The sequence below is a fragment of the Xenia sp. Carnegie-2017 genome, unplaced genomic scaffold (assembly GCF_021976095.1).
Source record: "Xenia sp. Carnegie-2017 unplaced genomic scaffold, XeniaSp_v1 HiC_scaffold_2, whole genome shotgun sequence".
In the NCBI taxonomy this organism is placed as follows: domain Eukaryota; kingdom Metazoa; phylum Cnidaria; class Anthozoa; order Malacalcyonacea; family Xeniidae; genus Xenia; species Xenia sp. Carnegie-2017.
This window is the reverse complement of record NW_025813482.1, coordinates 3,826,741-3,846,087: the sequence shown is the minus strand read 5'-3', so window position 1 is coordinate 3,846,087 and position 19,347 is coordinate 3,826,741. Positions and strand designations below refer to the sequence as shown.

General features: G+C 33.4%; 3 protein-coding genes and 1 long non-coding RNA gene across 4 annotated transcripts; 2 read left to right on the top strand and 2 right to left on the bottom strand.

The window, feature by feature from the left end:
• Positions 1 to 302: 302 nt before the first annotated feature.
• On the bottom strand, positions 303 to 2,407 carry LOC124440242. The gene is made up of 3 exons (XR_006946626.1): positions 2,238 to 2,407; positions 1,300 to 1,464; positions 303 to 348 (listed from the first exon to the last, which is right to left on the bottom strand). It is a non-coding gene; the product is annotated as an uncharacterized LOC124440242 (long non-coding RNA).
• A 79-nt stretch (positions 2,408 to 2,486) lies between these two features.
• Positions 2,487 to 9,589, top strand: LOC124440218 (F-box/LRR-repeat protein 4-like). Its single transcript, XM_046990543.1, has 15 exons — positions 2,487 to 3,189; positions 3,959 to 4,052; positions 4,342 to 4,459; positions 4,605 to 4,697; positions 5,439 to 5,667; positions 5,998 to 6,068; positions 6,269 to 6,338; positions 6,449 to 6,558; positions 6,810 to 6,922; positions 7,233 to 7,362; positions 7,443 to 7,532; positions 7,647 to 7,754; positions 7,842 to 7,925; positions 8,214 to 8,318; positions 8,905 to 9,589. Exons 1-15 carry the CDS (start codon positions 2,992 to 2,994, stop codon positions 9,032 to 9,034), a joined length of 1,743 nt encoding a protein of 580 aa, XP_046846499.1. The 5' UTR covers positions 2,487 to 2,991; the 3' UTR covers positions 9,035 to 9,589.
• A 1,615-nt stretch (positions 9,590 to 11,204) lies between these two features.
• Positions 11,205 to 15,955, top strand: LOC124440497 (stress response protein nst1-like). The gene is given in 9 exon segments (XM_046990890.1): positions 11,205 to 11,395; positions 11,517 to 11,621; positions 11,824 to 11,841; positions 11,843 to 11,917; positions 13,916 to 13,984; positions 14,398 to 14,442; positions 14,598 to 14,708; positions 14,953 to 14,997; positions 15,195 to 15,955. Coding segments are annotated over 8 exon segments (1,134 nt in total). The 5' UTR covers positions 11,205 to 11,395; positions 11,517 to 11,528; the 3' UTR covers positions 15,873 to 15,955.
• A 1,103-nt stretch (positions 15,956 to 17,058) lies between these two features.
• On the bottom strand, positions 17,059 to 18,343 carry LOC124439731 (collagen triple helix repeat-containing protein 1-like). Its single transcript, XM_046990009.1, has 3 exons — positions 18,142 to 18,343; positions 17,506 to 17,724; positions 17,059 to 17,426 (listed from the first exon to the last, which is right to left on the bottom strand). The coding sequence occupies exons 1-3, from the start codon at positions 18,229 to 18,231 to the stop codon at positions 17,073 to 17,075; spliced, it is 663 nt and encodes a 220-aa protein (XP_046845965.1). The 5' UTR covers positions 18,232 to 18,343; the 3' UTR covers positions 17,059 to 17,072.
• Positions 18,344 to 19,347: the final 1,004 nt, after the last annotated feature.

Sequence of the window (19,347 nt, the reverse complement as noted above, 5' to 3'; positions counted from 1 at the left end):
AAATTATGGAAATACCTAACTAAAGTTCATTCATTGACAAGCCTTACCTTTCAGTAAATTGATATTCATTCAAAAATCAACTATCTCAAAACAGGATGGAAAGCTTCATGTAATCCATAGGGTAACATCAAACTGTTGTTTACTTTATAAAGTAAAACACTAACAGCTACTTGTTGAATGTATACAGCAGGCTTTTCTTAACTACAATAAAATATCAAGATATGCTAGATGTTGTGTACAAAAATTAATTCCAACAAGTTGATAAATCAAATGAGATAAACAATTTTTGGGTTACCCAGTTTGGCTTATTTTCATTTACATTCTTTGCTGATATTGTCTCATTCCATTCTGAAGGAATTTTGGCATCCAATGAAAAGAAGATAGGACTGGTGCACTGGAATTTTAGAATAACACAATCAATGGGCTTACTAAATGCAATTGAAAATATATGAATGGCAAAAATCAAAAGTGATTAATAAAGTAGCTGGATGGCAGAGAGGTTCAAAATTTAATGCTGTTGATAAGATAATAAGGATATGCATGCACATACAAACCATACTGTATATGTATATGCTAGAATACACAGGGCAATAGGGTAATTAGGCAATGTTTGTATAGGATTTTATTTCTGAATTATACTTAAGATATTGAAAGGATTCTACACAAGATCCCTTGCAGGATTTTAGTTAAGATTTTTACAGGTGATTATACTAATATCGTGAACAAAATGATTATTATGATTACAAAAAATACATATATTAAAAAATTACTTAAATGTGGAATGTAATTGGCTACAAAAGCAATAGTTAGTTGTAATATAGAGTGAAGCAAAAATATGAAAAGGCTTGTTGTTGAAAAGAAATGTTGCCTTTTCAAATAAGTTTTAAATGCTCCTTATGTAGCTCATATGGCTACCAAGTAAGAAATCACATTACCAACCAACAATTTTTTTTAAGAATAATAAGAAAAATATTCTGAAGAAAAAGTTCAACTCAATATTTGAGAAAAGTCAGTTTTTTTATATAGTTATAATTCAAATTCATTGTAAATTCATTGTTAGACTCTATTTAAAAGCTAACTGTGGTTCTAATTATACACGTGCAATTACATCAATTCCAAGAAAGTATGAGTATGGAAGTGTGAATTTAATGGGAAGGATTTGTTGATTCTGCGGCTGTGAAATCAAATAGTGAAAATTTCTTGCTGGCTTTAAGCCCATTATTGTACCTTTTCTTCAGAGTACATATGTTTCTTATTATGCTTTTATGCTACCAAGTAATGAACATGAATTTTCCTTACCTGCATGTAAATACAAAAACTGCACAAATGCATATAATCACACCAGGATGATTGGCACAGAAAAGACCATGATGATAATAAATTCTTTCTAATAAACTTCTATCTGAAACTGCAGGATAGTCATCCTCACTAACTTCTTGCATCTGTTGCTTAATGTCTTCTTTTCTAAAACAGAAGAACATAAATAGGAATTAAACATGGGGGGTTATTGGGAGGGGTGCTAGGAGGAGAGATGCTAGAGGGGTAGCCACCAAAATCTAATTCAAAATAGCACCTCCCTCCTCTTTAACAAAACTATTCTGCACCTATCCCTGATTTCAAATTTCTGGGTGCAGAGTTAGGATTCAAATGAATCACAGCAGAGATTCAAATGGATTGCAAACTCGGTAACTCAGTAACTTCATATGAGTTTTGCCCATCAATGAAAACATTGTAATTGATATGCAGGATAAAAGCCACAAACGAGACAATAGTTATCATGTAAATTCATCACCAAAGGTGTATAGACCAAAGAAATATCAAAATGACATGATTCTTCATTTTCAAATGCTCAAAATATAGGTACAAATGCAAGCACTTGTGATACTTCAATATAATTTTTTGCTGCATTTTGCATGCAGATCATATAAATCTGGCCGCCAGATTTTAAAGATTCTAATCAATGATTTTTCAAGTGAGTTTACAATCAACATGATTGTTTCATACATATTTTACTACAATCATACCAGCTACCAAAGAAACTGACCGCTATGACCGCCTGACCGGTACAATCGTCAATTAAAACAATTGCGTTAGTTGTGTCTGCCACCAATGCTAATACTGAAATTGACGGTTGACCTATCTCTCAACGAAAAATGCCGAAAAGTGCACAATAACATTGACTTCGCGACTCATGAGTTTTGATATGAGAATGATGCAACACCTGGCCTCATACGTACCTTCTAATAAATTATTATATCGCAAAAGCCCTATCATAAAATCAAGATGTGTTCACCAGTACAAATTCTACAGGACAATGTAGAAACGTGTTGGCTATAGTAGTGACTAACAAGTGAAAACAATTGAAATCTTATAACGAGCATCACACCCACGGTTTTAGTCGGGCCGCCATTTTGGGTATTATTATATAATTATACGTGTGTTTTCTCGTGTTTTCTTTGTCAGTGTATTGTAAAATACCACAATATAGAGTGTTGAGAATGTCATTAGACCTCTGCTCAGAAAAGAGTTAATTCTTCTTCAATTAGCTCCACGCCCTCGCCGAAAAAACAAAGAACATGTTGGTTGAACGCAAAACAACATCGAGTGACATATCCAAAACAAATTTTTAAAGAAATTGTTAAAAATAGACAACGACGTGGCAACCTGCGCTACCGTACATTTGAAAAACTTGTCTAATTTTTACTTGTGACAATATGACCACGTGCATTAGTCTAATTTTCACGGAATGTAAAAAAGTATTCATCTTTGGAGGATGGGCTAATTGGGCTTTGGAGGAGTGTTACGCAATAGGGTCATGTTCGGTTCCGGAGATAAACAAACATACCGAAGCGCGCTACAAGTTACAACATAGTAAATTTGTAACACTTACATAGCGGTTTTTATTTATCTGGCATTGAAGATTTCAGCACTCGATAGAGATTGTGTGAACCTTTATTTTAGAATATATTAAACTCAGATGGCAATGAATGAATGGCTACCTTCATTACCAACGACATTGTCAAGAAGAGACATGTTTCAAGAACTGTGAAACGCCAGACAGTCAATGAAGTTGTAGATTTTTCCAGTCAGTATGGCTCAGATCTGTCAAGAAGTTATACTGTTGCTAACGTTGTGGGAGAAACCAACATTTATCCTAAATATGGTGATTTCACTCAAAGTCTTGTGTTCGTAAGTTCTGCTCTAGAAAGGCATTAAATGTAAAATTTCAGTTCGTAAATCAGGTTTTCTAATTCAATTCAATAATTGCGACCATTTTCGTGAATATCAACAATCGTATTTCCTCTAATACACGCAGGGATGTTTATTAACTTTTAAAGAAATAAGATGCGCGGTTTTTTGGAGGGAGACATGTAAATAATGTAAGAGGAGACTGTGCATAAAGAATCGAATACAGGAAAAGACAAACTGCTACTTTGTAGGCAAGAGCTAGAAATAAACAGTTTGTCATTTCTTTATCAATTTGTGCAGCATTTATTAGAGAACACACGTAATTAATTAAGGCTAAGCATGACTTAAGAAAAAAAGACAATAGAGTATGTTACTGTATGATTGTTTTCACTGAAATCTTTGGGGAGAAAGCTGGAAAACATACATAACAACCCACTGAACCCAGGTGTAAACTCAGAGTTGCAAATGCACTTGAAAGCCTTCATTTTTTGTGTTACATTTTTTGTTTTCTGCTTAGCAACTTGGGGCCACTAGAACTTGTGTCCTGACAAGTCTCCGGTTCACAATTTCCTCTCTTTGCTGTGTGGCAAATAAATTAATTCAGGAAAGTCATAGCTGCTCTATCATAAATGACACTTATACATGAAAATAATACTGGAAAGAAGTATTTGTAGCTGTAATAAATATTTGGTTCTGTTTTTACTATTGACATTAGTAATTCAGATGTCTAAATTTTCATTTCAAATAAAATAATTAAATTTTACTCTAGAGAACATATGGAAGATGGTGGAGCAGTTGTCCCTCATCACTAAAGTCATTTAAACAGTATCATCAATCTGATTTTTTAAGTCAAGATTTCATAGGTTTGTTTGACTTATGAATTTCATTGTTTAATTAAGCTTATACATTTGATAAAAGTTTTGATTCTTGAACATTCACTACTACAAGTCTCGAGCATCTGAAGGTGAGAAATCATAATGAGATGCAATTTCTTTACATGTTAACTCTCTTTGCTTTGAACGATCAAAGGTCTTGCAAATTGACCTGTGAGATACTACCCATCTTAGTTAATTTTTTTTTGAGAGAACTTATAATGAAAATAATGTGTTTTCCTTCTATTTCCAATATGTTTCTTCTGCTTTATTTTAATAGATATAAGGTATTCGTACTCTGTGTATCCGACAAAAATAGAAATATTTGAAACATATAACCCAGGAGCAGTTGTGAGGATACTTGCTTGTGACTCAGAAACCAAATATATTCCTCCTCGGTAAAGATTGATCACTTAATTCACTTTTTTTACGACATAAGATAGCTTTTCGATTTAATAGAGAAGATGAATGAATATCAATAACTTGTTTCGAAGTTTCGAACCCTACATTGTCGCTAATCTTGCAACATGGTTATCGTTGCAGTTGGATTTTATTGTGGGCTGGCTCCCCAAGGAAATGTGCAGCTAAAGCCAGAGTATTTTCACCTGTGTTAAAGAAATGTCCTTTTAAAACAAGGTATGATTTTATGTCTTATACGTACATTGTTTGTTACAAGTTACAAATACCCACTCAATTTTTCACTTTCTGATCCTTAGTTTCCATTTGTAATTTCCACCTAACTTACCTAAGAATATTTATTTAATTGACGGTCGTCAAAACCAGCAATTTTTTGTTAGTTTCTCTTTGTATAGCTGCGTATTATTTTAGACGATGTTCAACCTCGAATGCATGCTCTGAGGAAATGCTGTAACGTAAGAACCTCGTCACATTTTTAATTATTGCCCGACATGTACGAATAGTAAAATTAAGAAAAATCTACTCACTACTAACCATGGACTATAGAACTTGATTTGGTTCACCATTGATTGACGTTTGTAAGTTTGTATCCGCGAGATATAATAAGAGAGAGCCAATTTAGTTAGTCGAGTTTTGATTGCTCGATGTGTGGTCAATTCATTGTGTGGATGTATAAGAGCAGTTTATTTGACATTAAAAAAGTTTAATGAAAAATCGTGGAAGTGTATACATGAAGAAGGCATCTTAAGATTGAAGGTTATAGCTGCGTAGGGAAGACGAAAGTGGAGTTTGAAAACAATGACGTACAGAAGGAATGTGTTGAAGTCTGTAATAAAAAATACAGTTCAGTTATACCGTTTCACCAAATCACGAAATGAAAGTCAGTCATCTCCTAAAAATGGGCTTATTTTCGTGCAATAATTATGATGATGAAGAAGATGATGATTTCATTGATAACAGGAGACTAAGATTGGAGTTCAACCAAGAGCACTGCGATTACTTCACTGAGATTGACGCTGTTTATCTTCATGGTGTTGAATCCGAGATTGAATACAATTATAGTGAAGAAAAGGAAGATTCTATTGTTTCAATGACTGAGGCGTTCCATCAACGCATGTCTATGAATAGCAATCTCAATAACGAAAACTCTTATGTACGGAACGATTCAGTGAATATTTCGATGTTACCAGTAAGTTGCATGCATGAGATGAATCAGTTCAATTTAACTGTGAGAAAGTCCCGAATCATTTTCTGTAAAGTAGCATTATAATTAAATTTACGTCTTGCATATATATATTTCTAAAGTGCAATGCAAAATTTATTGCTACAACACAAACGTCAGTAACCATAGGGCAAGTTTCGGTGGTAAGTTTACCCATTTGGAATTAATTTGCAGTTGATGAGCTAGTTGTGGAAGTGAAGATCTGAAATTGCATAGACAATAAAAAATATGATTTATGTTTTTTACGTTTTAGTAATAAAAACAATTCATGGATTTTCGTTTGTGTTTTTTTTTCAGATTGAAGTATTTAATAAGATATTGTCATACCTAAGATTTTCTGAATTTGGAAATCTTTCGAAGACCTGTAGGTAAGAACATTGTCAAATAAAGTTTTCTTGTTATATATTTTGTCAATGATTTCACAAGGAGAAATTCAGTTTTTGTTTTCCATTAGCAACTCATATAATGACAAAAGCAGAATAATTGTCTGCAAAAGTTAATCTCCTCTCATTCTCATAGTGTTAAACTTTTTTCTGCCTTGCAATGCATACGATTTTACTTTCTCTAGATTCTTTCGCGATTGCTGTTATGATCCTATGTACTTTAAAGAATTTAATCTTCAACCCTATTGGTTCAAGGTTAGTGTAGATTACTATATATAACATCTCAAATCTTTTCTTTTGATATGTGTCAAATTTGGGTTGTATGAAACATATCTTAGTCTTTTATGATATTGATATACTTATAGGTAAATGGCGTGAGTCTTCAGTACTTGACTCAAAGATGTAGGTCAACCGAGAAACTTTGCATGTCATGGTGCGGTTCGGATGGGCTTTTCACGACACAGGACTTTGAACGGTAAAATAGAAAGCTTACTTCATACAGAATATTTTTTTATGGTGAGCTGATTTTAGTGCAGTTTTATTCATCTTATAACTGGTGGTATCAACTCCTGTCTAAGCTAATCGCATTTTCATGCTGTCATCTGTTCATGCAGCTTAGTTTCTGTTCGATTTTTTGTGACAACAGCTAGTGTTGCACAAATCTTGTTAATTTGTGCACATATTGTACTTATATATGAAACTTTGAGTAGGTGATTTTGATTTTAGATTTCTCAAAAACATGAACAGTGGAACACTGAGATGTCTTTATCTATCATGCTGCAGATTTCTTGATGCATCTATTTTAAAGGTGATCGTTGAAGTTTGTCCAGACCTCGAAGGTATAACATAATGCTGTATATAGTGTCTGTGGTTTGACATATGCAGAAATTTCATTGGATTTCGATACAAACAGTGCATGCAATGGCGGCGAATTCGGCGATCAAAATAGATTTTTTTAAAAATTTACCTTAATTATTTTAGTAGCAATGCTGTTGTTTTTGAATCTAAAGAATTATGCTGAGCTTACCTCTTACCAATACAAATATAATTGTATCCAAGATTGGGCTGTTGTAATTTATTTTACTAATCCTTGATGAACAACTGAGTACATATTTATATTTGATTGCCTGTTTCATGTTTGTTTTTTAGAACTGGATTTATCGTCTTGTATCCACTTACCAAGTGCTGCATTTGAAAATCTTGCAATGTTGAAAAATCTAAAAAGATTAAATCTTTATCGAACTCAGGTCACCGAAAAAGACTTAGCGATTATTGTCGAGTAAGCGGAATGGAGTTTTCGTCGTAGCATGATAGACACATGTAGCTGGCTAAATCAGTGCTTGTCATTTGATTTTGTAGATCTTGTCCAAAGTTGAAATATATCAATCTTGGTGGATGTTATCAATTTGGAAATTATGATGAGGCGATGACGCACCTGCAATATTGTCCGTAAGTTTGATTTTATTGATCACATTATTTAGTAATTTAATAATTATCTCCTTTCAAATGACTTCTTTTTTGATTGATTTCTTTCTTGCTACGTGTCTATGTGAACAACTATAGAAATATTTTTTCATTGGACTTATGGAGATCAAAATCAATAACTGCAAATGGGATAATCAGCATTATCAACCACTGTCCTAATCTTGAAGAAATTGATCTCGGTTGGTGGTAAGGAATTTTTGAATTTTTATTTTCAGTTCTGTGTACTGTCATTCTTATTATGGATGATACAATGTCGAGATTTTATAACGATAGCAAAAATGTGGCTAGTCATGGAATTATACGTCATTTGGTCACCCATTGTCAAAAGATTAAGAAGATTTTCCTGACTGCTGTAAGGTAGGGTCAAAAATGTTTTTAACCAGTTCATCAGTAAATGATTCATTATTCGTGAAGCATGTTGAAAGCATTAGTGATTACGGATTTCACATCGTAATAGCGAAATATGAGAAATAAATGTTTTCAAGTTTCATTTATGTTTAAAATTACCTACTAAATTATGAAAGCAGGCCTTCAAGAAATATTTTCTTTCTTTCAGCTAGCGATTGCAGAGTTGACAGTGACTGTTTAGTGGTATGTTATAGTACTTAAACTTTTTGTGTTTTACATTTCATTTTCTTTGTTTAGAACATTGACAGATGACGATCTTCTCGCTATTTCCGAGAACTGTTCTTTACTTGAACAGTTAGACATTTTGGGAAACTCTAATGTTTCTAAAGAGTCAGCTGAAAGGTAGGAAAAATATAATTGTTGGCCATATAATGTAGTATGCAGTTCAACAAAGTATACAAGAGCAAATTTTGTTCCATGATTTCAACTTTTTGACACTAAGATTCTTCAGCTTGGAGGAAGTACCAAACGGCAACTAATAAACGTAATTTTCACGTCAGAAGAGAATTCTATAGAAGCATTGTTATAACTAAAGGCTTTCGCAACACTTACTGCGAGTCAGTGTCCTCAAAACACCGAACTAAATCGTCTAGATGTACGCAACCCGATCAGTACTTTTGTTGTAATTATTTAAAAGTAAATCATGAGAGAAACGATTGTATGTAAGTATACTGCGCAAAAGAAACTCTAATTAAATAGCCATCATCCATTCTTCTCACGAAGTCTTTGCTTTATCTCTAATAACTTTTATGTGTGTTTGAGACTCAAGATGATTATTACCAGTGCGGAATGCTATCAACATATGTGTTTGAAATAAAATTTAGCGCTCTTTCAGCTAGAGAATGATATGGTTTTATCACATTTAGCATTTACACTTGTGCACATAGATACATAATGTTTTTTATTCAACATGGTATTTACTATTTAGGGTACTGATGGAGTGCACAAATCTCAAATTTTTTGATGTGTCATTTTGCTCGAAGTTGGACAGTGTATGGTATCATGAAATGAAAGCTCGTTTTCCTCTTGTTGATTTGAAAAAAAGTGTCTCTCATTAGAAGAAGTGGTTGAACGTGGGTTGAGCACCTGAATGTTGACGCCAGTCAAACACATGTCATGAAAGAAATACTCTCGATAAGACACATGCATCCATGTATGGACGACAGATATACATGTCTAGAAATAACTGACTTTGCATGTTCACACTTTCCTTTTAATTAATCTGTCCGGTGACATTTTATTTTCTTTATTAGCACTATTGCATATTTTTACCAAATCAAGAAATTGTTTGGATTCTGTTGAGAATATTTTTCATAACATACATAATTGATGCCGCGTTAATGGCTAGTTATCTTCAGACAACTGTCATTCTACCTTATTGCTATATCCGATTTTCTACATCGGTCAATGCATCATGCAAGTGAATTTTTATTAAAAGGAGAGGTGAAATAATTTTTTTTATCGAATTCCTCAAATTTTTAATATTTCAAATATCAATAAGAGCTTCTGTTTTTTTCAACTTGCTTGTAGAATCAAGTGTAAATAGTTTTTTTAAAATATTTCAGCAATGAATATTTCATTTAAACATACAGTTTTTCATATCAAGCGATAACGAATTTGGTGAATATGAATATTTGGTATATATTTTTCAAGTGCGTAGAACTGCAAGACTCGCTAACTCCTGCCTTTCAAAGTTTATGAATGGTTACAAAGTTTTCATCATCATAATGAGACAAACGTGCTTTGGGACTAAAATCGACATGTGGAAGATATGATTTCAAAATAAGTGCTCAGGAGTTTCGAGCAGTGTCATCCACTCACAGCCAGTGACTGGTTGTAGGAAGCCTGGATAGCGTTGTCCCATGGATAGCAATAATTTTCAAACTTGTAAAAAAGATGTTTACATTTATCTGACGACAAAGGAATTTTGTAATCTAGTTCGAAAGAATATTTTATTTCAGTTATTGGACAGTTCAAATCGCATATTTTTGTCTTATAAGAGATTTTTTGAACGTTCAAAAAAATTTACTATCCAACGAACAAAGCTATCCTGGATTTGTGCAACTGGCCCCTGGAGATTAACACGATTTGATAGTAATATGTAATGTTACACATAATATAAATCCTAATACGGTTTTTATATGCACATGAAAAACATGTGACTTGGACGACATTTGAACTCGCACCTTCGGGATACTAGTTGAGCTACCAAGCCCACAGGGATTGGAGACGAGTCAAATCTCTTTAAAACTACGTATGGACGAGAGATTCTCGCCACGATAGCAGTTACTGGATGGCACCGTGTTTCGACTTTCACATGTTTTTCATTTGCTTATAAAGACCGTGTTAGGATTTATATTATGTATAATCTTTGATGATGGCTTTAGAATATGTAATGTTAATGGCACATGTTTTTCAATTTGTGTATGTTAATGTAATTTTAATTGCTCGATGTAAGGAATCAAATTATGAAAGGTCGTTAAACTTTTTTATATGGTTGGTAACTTTCTCCGATTAAAAAATACTCATGACTCACGAGTCACCAGACTCACCAACAAACTTTATTCATGTGTAAAAGTGTAATCACATTAAAAGTGCATGCATGTTTGAATTGTTCAAGCGTAGTAGAATCGTGTTTATATTACCTGCTATTTGGGGAGGGGCATCAAATCTTTATTAGAAATAGCGGTGAACCCGTGAGTGAAGCATAATATAAGTCTTTTAAATCGGCCTGTAGGATGAACGTGTTAATTCGTGTACGTCAAAGACAGTGCAGCAAATTAGACATTTATTAATAAAAGTAGTCTAAAATTCTAGAGTGTCAAAAAACTGTTTGACGGGAATACGCCGATGAACGTTTTAAATCTCCAAATATTTGGCAAACGTTGTGCAACGCTGTCCAACCTTTACAACTCCCCCCTCCCCCGCAATCTTGTTTCGGCTGTCGATTGATATTTCATATATTTTATTGAATGCTTTATATATAATTTGTAGCTTAAAACTTCGATATCTGTTCACGCTTCATGTAAGTATGTCTAAAATACATAAATTAATATGCAAATACCGACCATAATATTTAATTCTACCAAAACAATTAATATGGTTGTTAACCATTCGACATTCAAAAATATGTTCACAATACCTGCTAACCTGTCTGTGGTTCAAATTGCTTCATTTGAAATGAACCAATAAAAGAATATCATTTATAGTTACGTCATCAAACATACGATCCTTTCGACTTTCGTGCGCAACTCTGCTTCCGAGGTCAACGACTCGATGTTGATAAAAGAAAATTCATTTGGATTCGTGCAATTTGCAACTTAATAGAGTCAAATTTGTGTTATAAATCTGCGAAGCAACGTTATTTTAAAACCTGTGGGTCTCCTTAATCGGCCCTGTCAGAGGATTTTGTTGATTGGGTAGGTTAAAACGAACTTTACTTAATGCGATAAAGTATATGACCTGTGGCGGACATGTACCTTGAACGTCAATGTGTTTGTATATATTCTAAATGACTAACCATTTGGTTTGGTTTTGTAGTCTGTACGTGTAATGGCTGTTGGAAAAGGTTTTCTTGCCCAGTATTCCGTATTTTGTGTATTTGGTTCGGTTGTTGGTTGTGTTGTTGTTCCCTTGATTACTCAGGTATGAAGGCAGTCAGACAAAATACTGATTTGTAGTTATAACGATAAGTGTGCGAGTGATATTGATTCAACTAAAATTCTTCCCACTTGTGGACAGTAGCAGCTGTATAATATGTTAACGTGATTTTACAACAAAGCATGAGTATTTTTCTTGCTTTGTTTTGTATTATGGAAATATTTACAATCCGACTTGTTTTAAATAGTCGATCGAAAGTGTGATTTTTTTCTGCCATCCTCATCAGTCTAACTGCCACTCATTGGAGCAGGCGAGCTGTAAACAATGATACATCCAGCAAGGTAAGAACAGAACACATAAGATAATGTATCGTTTTAATCATTGTCGATCACAAACATGAATCATCATGTCATTTTATGAATACGTAATATATCTGAAATAAATAAAAAAATACAACGACCCAAAAACTATATATCAAAAAGGCCATGGAATTTGTGATGTTTCTGTAATTTCATTTAGTAACGTAACGTTTTTAGATATCAGAAGATCAATTATTTCATCTACAATTACATGTGTAGGAAGTTTTAAGATTTACTAATTATAAACTATTTACAAGGTGTTAAATTTCAGGATATTTTAATGGTAATGGTATGGAGTATATAGGTACATTAAAGATGAAGTTAGTTAAACTGAAGTTAGAGTTAATTAAACTAAACTACCAACCTGCTTGTCTTTAAAGCTAGGATTAAGCTTGAAGCTCAGGGGACTTTGTAGATTAGTAATTAGTTGGTGTTGGATGAAGATGACAGACTTTTGGATGACATCGCAAATGGAAGAGTAGACTAGAGTTTATTATTTAAGAAATAAAGAGTAGACTAGAGTCTACTCGAAGAGTCTACTTTAAGAGTAGACTAGAGTTTATTATTTGGTAAGGCGCCAGCGTTTGAGGTGGTTTGGGCATGTGGAAAGGAGGGAAGAAAGTGCTGAAATTCGTAGAACGTTGCATATGGATGTTGATGGAGTCCGCAAACGAGGTAGACCGAGAAAGAGATGGATGGATGCTGTGAACAGTGATATGAAGGCGATGGGTATAACGAGAGATATGGCGAGAGATAGAGACGTTTGGCGTGGAAAAATTCATGGACCGGTCAACCCCCCTGGCGGGGATTAATACTGGCCGGTATACAAATGTTGTTAGTTAGTTAGTTAGACTAGAGTTTATTATTTACACTGTTTTTGGTACATTACAGATTATGTAATGTAACATAAGATCTAAGTACAACATAAGATCTCAAAACTCAGAAGCTATTAGAATAAAACCTTACCTTTGAAAGAAAGGAAAGATAAAGTGTGTGCAGATAAGCAAGAGAAAACTCAAATGTTGACAATAATTTATAGAAGTTTACGTATCGCAAAGCAATCTTGGTTGCTGACATTTGGTAAAGGAAAGCAAAGAAACTTTTTCTATAAATGTCTATAAATTGTATCACAGTGTCATATTACTCTTACATATGTTGGCAATAATGTTGATAAGGAACATTGATATACAGCATTGTACAGTATGGTGTTTTTTGGTGTGAGTAGATATGTACCAGGAGAGTTCGAACCATCTGTGAAGGACATAATCATGATTTTCATTAGAATGTGACTGTAAACTGGGAGCTTACGTAGTTTCAAACATTTTATGAATCAAATCTATGTGAAAGTTAAATGAATGAGGCATGAAACTAAAATCATTTGTATGTATATAGAAGTAGGTGATTCTGCCCTGGAAGTGACATACCCAGGGGAACATGCTCATTTCATTAAGTATAAGCACCGTATAATATAGAATTTTAGTGGCAAATAGCATTGGAACAGTTTTACTTTTATACTTTTATTCTTTACTATAAACCTGTATAATGAAAGATATATCTTCAATCATATGTACTCTTATGCTATGTCATCTACTTCTAGGCCCAAAAGCCCATGAAAATAAAATTTTTGTTTAGTAAAATATATTGCCAATCTACTTAAAATCAATTTCACTGTCTAAATAAGTGATTTTACTGACCCTGATCTAGCTACTTTTGACAGATGCATTTTCAAATCATTTCTCAGCCTCATGTTTTTCATGTGCATACAAGTATGTCAGATCTGACTGTCTTAACGTTGTACATTGTGTTAAAATGCTTGAAGAATTTCAACAAGCATCACACGGTCATTGGTTTTCATTGGCTCATTTTGTTTGGCAATCAACCTTGTCTTAAAAATTAATTTTCCACCTGATAAATCTGTCATTCCAATATTAAATACCGAATACATATTTATTAACCTTTTCTTATGTCTGGATTAATTAGCTTCACAACCAGCCATATCTTAAAGATTTGTCATTGCGGAAGGCAAAGAAGGTAGCTCAAATAGGAAAAGTCACGAAAAAGCTGTAAATCAGGTTTGTAATTGATATTGACTTAACTGCACATAGCATAATGTTACCAATACAAAGACTAACATCTTGAGTGATGGAATCATGTACACGGGAATATGAATCTGTGAATATAATGGAGTTTACATTATAAATAACACCTAATTATGTATTATGAGTTGATGCATGCAATGTCAAACATATTCAAACTTTCAAGTTTGTGTCTTGTATGAAACCTTTCAATTGCTTTTAATAGTTTACATTGGTATGCAGTTAAATCTTCCTCCAATGTTTTCTAGAGAGATAAACCAATATAATGTTTACTTTCTGGCTTGTATATTGTAAATAAACTGAAGAATAAGTCTTTTGTTTATCGTGTTTGTAGGGAGAAGTGCGAACCTATGACTATCGCCAAAGAAAGAAGAAAAGTTTAAGCGAATTGAAGAAGCTAGAAAGTTGGAGGTTTATCCCTCGTGATTTGATTTATATTCATTTTGTTATTGTCTTAAGTCCAGAGAAATGCTACATTGCATTTTTAATGAGAAATGGAACTTGCACTGATTAAAAAATACATTTTCTGTATTAAACTTAAAATCAATGATTATTTCAATATCTAGCTGTCTTGTTTCACTCCACAGCAAAGAAAACAAGAAGAAAAACGAGAAAGAAAGGCGAAGAGAAAAGAGGACAAACTAAAACAGAGGGAAGAAGAGAAAAAGATACTGGAGGTGAAGTATTTTCATCCATAAATTGCTGGTGAAAAATAAGAAGTTATGAAAATTGCTTTAAGACGTAGATGTGCTATTTTACGCGTTTGATGTTTTCATGATGTTAAATAAGTCGAATTGTTTAATGAATAGCTATGGTTTGTGCCAAAGCAGTCTTTTTTTATTTACTCAAGGAATATTTTGGTACTGTTAAGGTTATAATTACTTAAAATATGTTTTTTAAAGTGTCAACATGTTTCTGCAGGAGGAAACACGTCGGCGTAAGATTAAAGAAGACAAGAATGAGAAGGTAAGATTATCTGTAAATCGAAAATATTAATGATTGAACTGCTTGATTTAGAATATTGGTATGTCTAAAATCACTTGTAGATAAAATATATAAAAACATAAAAGTTGCTGTTACAAACTTAGTAAGAAAATAATAAACGCATTCGTCACGTGATCGCTTACATTAGACATTTAATCATAAATCATATTTTTTGTTAGACGAAGTTTAAGAAAACGCACGTTCCTCAGAAAGGCTGGACAATCGCAACCAATTCAAGAGTATCAAACACCCGTAAATGTAATCCTGTTTTAGTCAACGATTCTGTAGTTACTCCATTGAATATTATAACCGCGGGAGACGCTTTATACCGTGAGAAAGCGTCAGTAAGCCCAGATTCATGTGAAAGTAAAGCACCTAGTCCTCCACCTTCAGTATGGAAAGTACCTGAATACGTACCCCCAAGATGGAATCCTGAGAAACAAAATGATCATAAAAATATCAAGGTGCCATTTCGTTTAAACAATGATGTCATATTGGAACGGAGAAAAAGACCAACCACGCCCTTCAATCAATTATATAATCCTGTCATGTTAACTCCAAGTAAATTAAAGAATGAATTTATGAATCAACATATAAACAAAAGTTCCTTAAAAGATTCCGATCCTAATCTCCTAATTGATACCCCTGTAAAGTTCTCAGGAAAAATGGATAATCGTGATCAAGCTGCTGCATCAAGTCCATATTCAAATATTTCTGGTTTGCCAAGTTTTTTTAAATCTCCTACGGAAGGAAATGGTCGAGATTCTCCTCAGAAAACCTACTCTTTGTTTGGACCAGAGGAACCGAATCGTGTTCTTTTTCAGCCTATTTTTCAAAACAATATTCATGTTTCATAATGATGAAAATGAATATTACAGTATCTATCTTTACTTATGAATGAAGTAGCTATATGAGCAATAAATTTCTTAATGAACATCAATTTAATTGAATGTTTTATTTTCAGTGAGTAAATAAACAAAGAAAAACACATGGTTGAATTATTTTGCAATCTCCATTTGTCAGGCAGAGAAATGCGAAAGAATGAAGAAAATAGAGGCTTATTCCTGTTGACAAACTGGGTGAAAGCTTGGATTTATAGAAATCAGAACGCAAATCAGACATACAGTTTGAGTGGCATAAAATTACAAAAATGTAAAAAATTTCCCCAGTTCGTAAAAGGCATGTGAGATCACTGCAATTGACATGATTTCGAGATCACTTACAAACCGTGCCAACAATTAAGCTACTTATGTCATTGTGCTTTTTGTGTGTAGTTTTGCCTTATTTCTGTGTACAACAATAGTTTGTTCAATATGTCACGCGGGAAATTTTACGCAATTACACAACAACATCACCTAACACAGGTGTTAACAATCTTTTTAAGAGCTGATTGTACATTGTTTTAGTGAAACGCTTATATACACTGCAACTTACAGATATGTCGTTTTTTATATAAACTGGTCAGTGAACTTTCTAAAACTATTCAAAACAGCGGAACAAACCAGTAGAAATAATATTCTTTCAGAAAACTTCCAAGTTTATTATGCAGAATGCGCAGAAAATTAGCAAAGAAGAATTCAATTTGCAGCGTTTCTAACATGAATTGGCGTTTCTCAATCAAAAGAACTGAGAAAAATATAAGGATGCAATACTGATGTAAAGTTGCGGTGGAATTCAATTGGCTGAAATGCCGAGTCTGACAAACTCAATATCAGTTTTCGACTAAGGCTCAGATGGTTGACCTGAGTACTAAGCTTATTGTGAATACTTTGAAATGACTTCCAAAATGAGTCAACATATATTGTATGAAAGTCAGTAATGAAACAACACTTTGTAAATGAATGGCAGCAAATACCGAACCATATCAACTATTCCTACTTTTCTCTCTAAGGAAGTCCCCTTTTTTGGTAGTTTAGCGATTATAGATTGCAATATATGTATACTTTTGTAAAATGTATGTTGCATACTAGATGTACAATACAGTAAAAAAACGAAAGAAAACTAGAACGGGAATCATTTAATTTTTTGATTTACTAGAGGAGAACGTACAAAAGGAATTATTCTTGTGGTGGAGGAACCTCTTTAATAACAATACGAGAAACTGAATTCCATCCACTGTATGCATCTGCGTTACCAAAACCTGCACAATTGCCGACCCGGAATCCAACTTGCACTTTTCCTTTATGAATTTTGTTACAATATCCTTCAATGTGACGATGTCGATGGATATCTTGTGACTTTCCACGGTTCAAGTAAAGAACTCCATCAATAGGAAGAGGGTTTTTACATTCAACTCCATTGAAAGTAAAATACCAACGTTTGCAACAACCATTGCACGCTTGAATTCGCAAACTTCCTCCATAAAACACTTGAAGGGAAGTGTTGTCAAACTTTTTTGTGAATACACAATTCTAAAATGAAATTAAATCATTGCTAAAACGATATGTAATGTATTCATAACAAAAGAAATATTTCATATACTTGTTGCACCTGAATTAATCCATCATCTTTACCATCGCCTCTTTTCCAAGCACATTGTTTCCAGCTTGAAAAGCTCATGTCATTTTTCAACGGAGGACCAGGATTACCTCGTTCACCTTTTTCTCCTTTAGATCCTACGTCTCCTTTTAAACCGTCTCGTCCGGCTGCTCCAGGTACACCGGGAACTCCTGGAACCCCGGGAATTCCACAGCTTGCTGAACATTGAGCCTTGAAAACGGTAGAGAAAAATGTTCTTACCTAAACAGTGAAGGTTCTATAAATATGGAATTGTGGCTCAAGTTCAATATGGTTGAAGGAATAATAACAGCTTCTTTCTATTGCGTTGAAGTTGCTCCGGTCCTAATGTATTTCTCAACGGATAATATGATCTTGTTTTTGTAAATTTCTTTGAGATGTTCCGAGTTGAACAACGCCCTTTTCCACCTTAATTCACATGAATCTATTTGCTGGGCGCTTATACAAAAGAGTTTGCAAATTATAATTTTAATACTCAAGAAGTATAAAAAAACTACACGAACAAAGTTTCTCGCGACCTTAAAAAAAGACTATTGCGTTAAAATATGCATTTGATTCTTGAACCGAAATTTTAACTTAAACCATTTCACAAAGTTAATGCTTCCAAACCTTTGAGTTCTTTTTCTTAAACGATGCACTGACTGTATTTGATAGCAACAACATGGATACCATGATAAGATTCATCTTCACTTTTATCATTTTCCCACCTCAGTTTACTTCTTTAAGTGCTCATCAATTAATTGTTTTGCTTGTAATGAAGAGCTAACTTTAGTCCTCTGTTTTAAGTATTTGCAATAAAACGGCTTCATTTCCGTTTCAGCAAATATTGTTTTTGATAATGGAGAAATGAGTAGAGTAGCCACGTAATCTCTAAGCAAATTCATGATTATGATGGTAATGTACAATTGTTTGCTTAAAATTTGCAGTTGAATATGAATGGATTATGAATAATTAGCATAAAATGAGCATAAAATCCTTTTTTGGATGTTTATTAAACCAAAAATTTCTTCGATTCATACTGACTCACATCTACAATGGTTAACGAGTGCATAAAAACAAGAGAAATAGATATTGTAAAATTATTTTAATTTGTTTTGCTTTAATTGAATCATTGATTACTTCGAAAAGAAGTTCCATGCAAGTTATAGCGTCATTTTTATGATTCGGATAAATATCTTGCATTTTTTTTCTGTAGCACCAGCGATTCTCAAATCAAAAGCCCCAACAGGTTGCTGAGTATTGGCTCTTAACAAGAAGTATAAAGCATTTTAGCTAGACATATGTTTGACCATGAAAGTTGTTAAATGCACGATCTTCAATCAAAACTTTATTTTTATGTAAATGACACTCTCCTTTATATGATCTAGATAATGCACTTTAAATATCAGGTGCATTACAGAATAATAATTAGCACCACTCAACCACATATAATCCAGTTCTTCTAACACCGAATTAATAAAACAACACTAAAGTAAATTTTAATCATTGCTACTGCACGTTCTTAATCTATTGACAGTAAGTTTACTTTTACTTTGCAATCCGTGTGAGTTACATGCACGTGTGACACTTAAAAAAGACAATTGTGATTGGTTTAGGACATCGTGCAGATCACGCGTGTTTTTTGCTAATTAGCGAAATGATTGGTTTAGGTTTCGGTGGAACTATGATATGTTGAACTGTCATTAATAGAGTCACTCATTATAGTCTAGAGGAGAAGTAAGTACGTAGCATAATATTTCACTCTCTTCACTTTATTTTTGTCTGACCTGGTAGTTGTACTTTTCGTAATGCTACAGATTTATAAGCCACTATAGC

Bases quoted from the DNA above. Each gene is read 5' to 3' on its own strand.
- LOC124439731 (XM_046990009.1), bottom strand. From the start codon at position 18,231: ATGATAAAAGTGAAGATGAATCTTATCATGGTATCCATGTTGTTGCTA. The intron at 17,725-18,141 runs GTTTGGAAGCAT...ACCGTTTTCAAG, and splicing joins TTAAGAAAAAGAACTCAAAG to GCTCAATGTTCAGCAAGCTG. The intron at 17,427-17,505 runs GTGCAACAAGTA...ATTTCATTTTAG, and splicing joins AAGATGATGGATTAATTCAG to AATTGTGTATTCACAAAAAA.
- LOC124440218 (XM_046990543.1), top strand. From the start codon at position 2,992: ATGGCTACCTTCATTACCAACGACATTGTCAAGAAGAGACATGTTTCA. The intron at 3,190-3,958 runs GTAAGTTCTGCT...ATTTTACTCTAG, and splicing joins TCACTCAAAGTCTTGTGTTC to AGAACATATGGAAGATGGTG. The intron at 6,923-7,232 runs GTATAACATAAT...TTTGTTTTTTAG, and splicing joins AGTTTGTCCAGACCTCGAAG to AACTGGATTTATCGTCTTGT.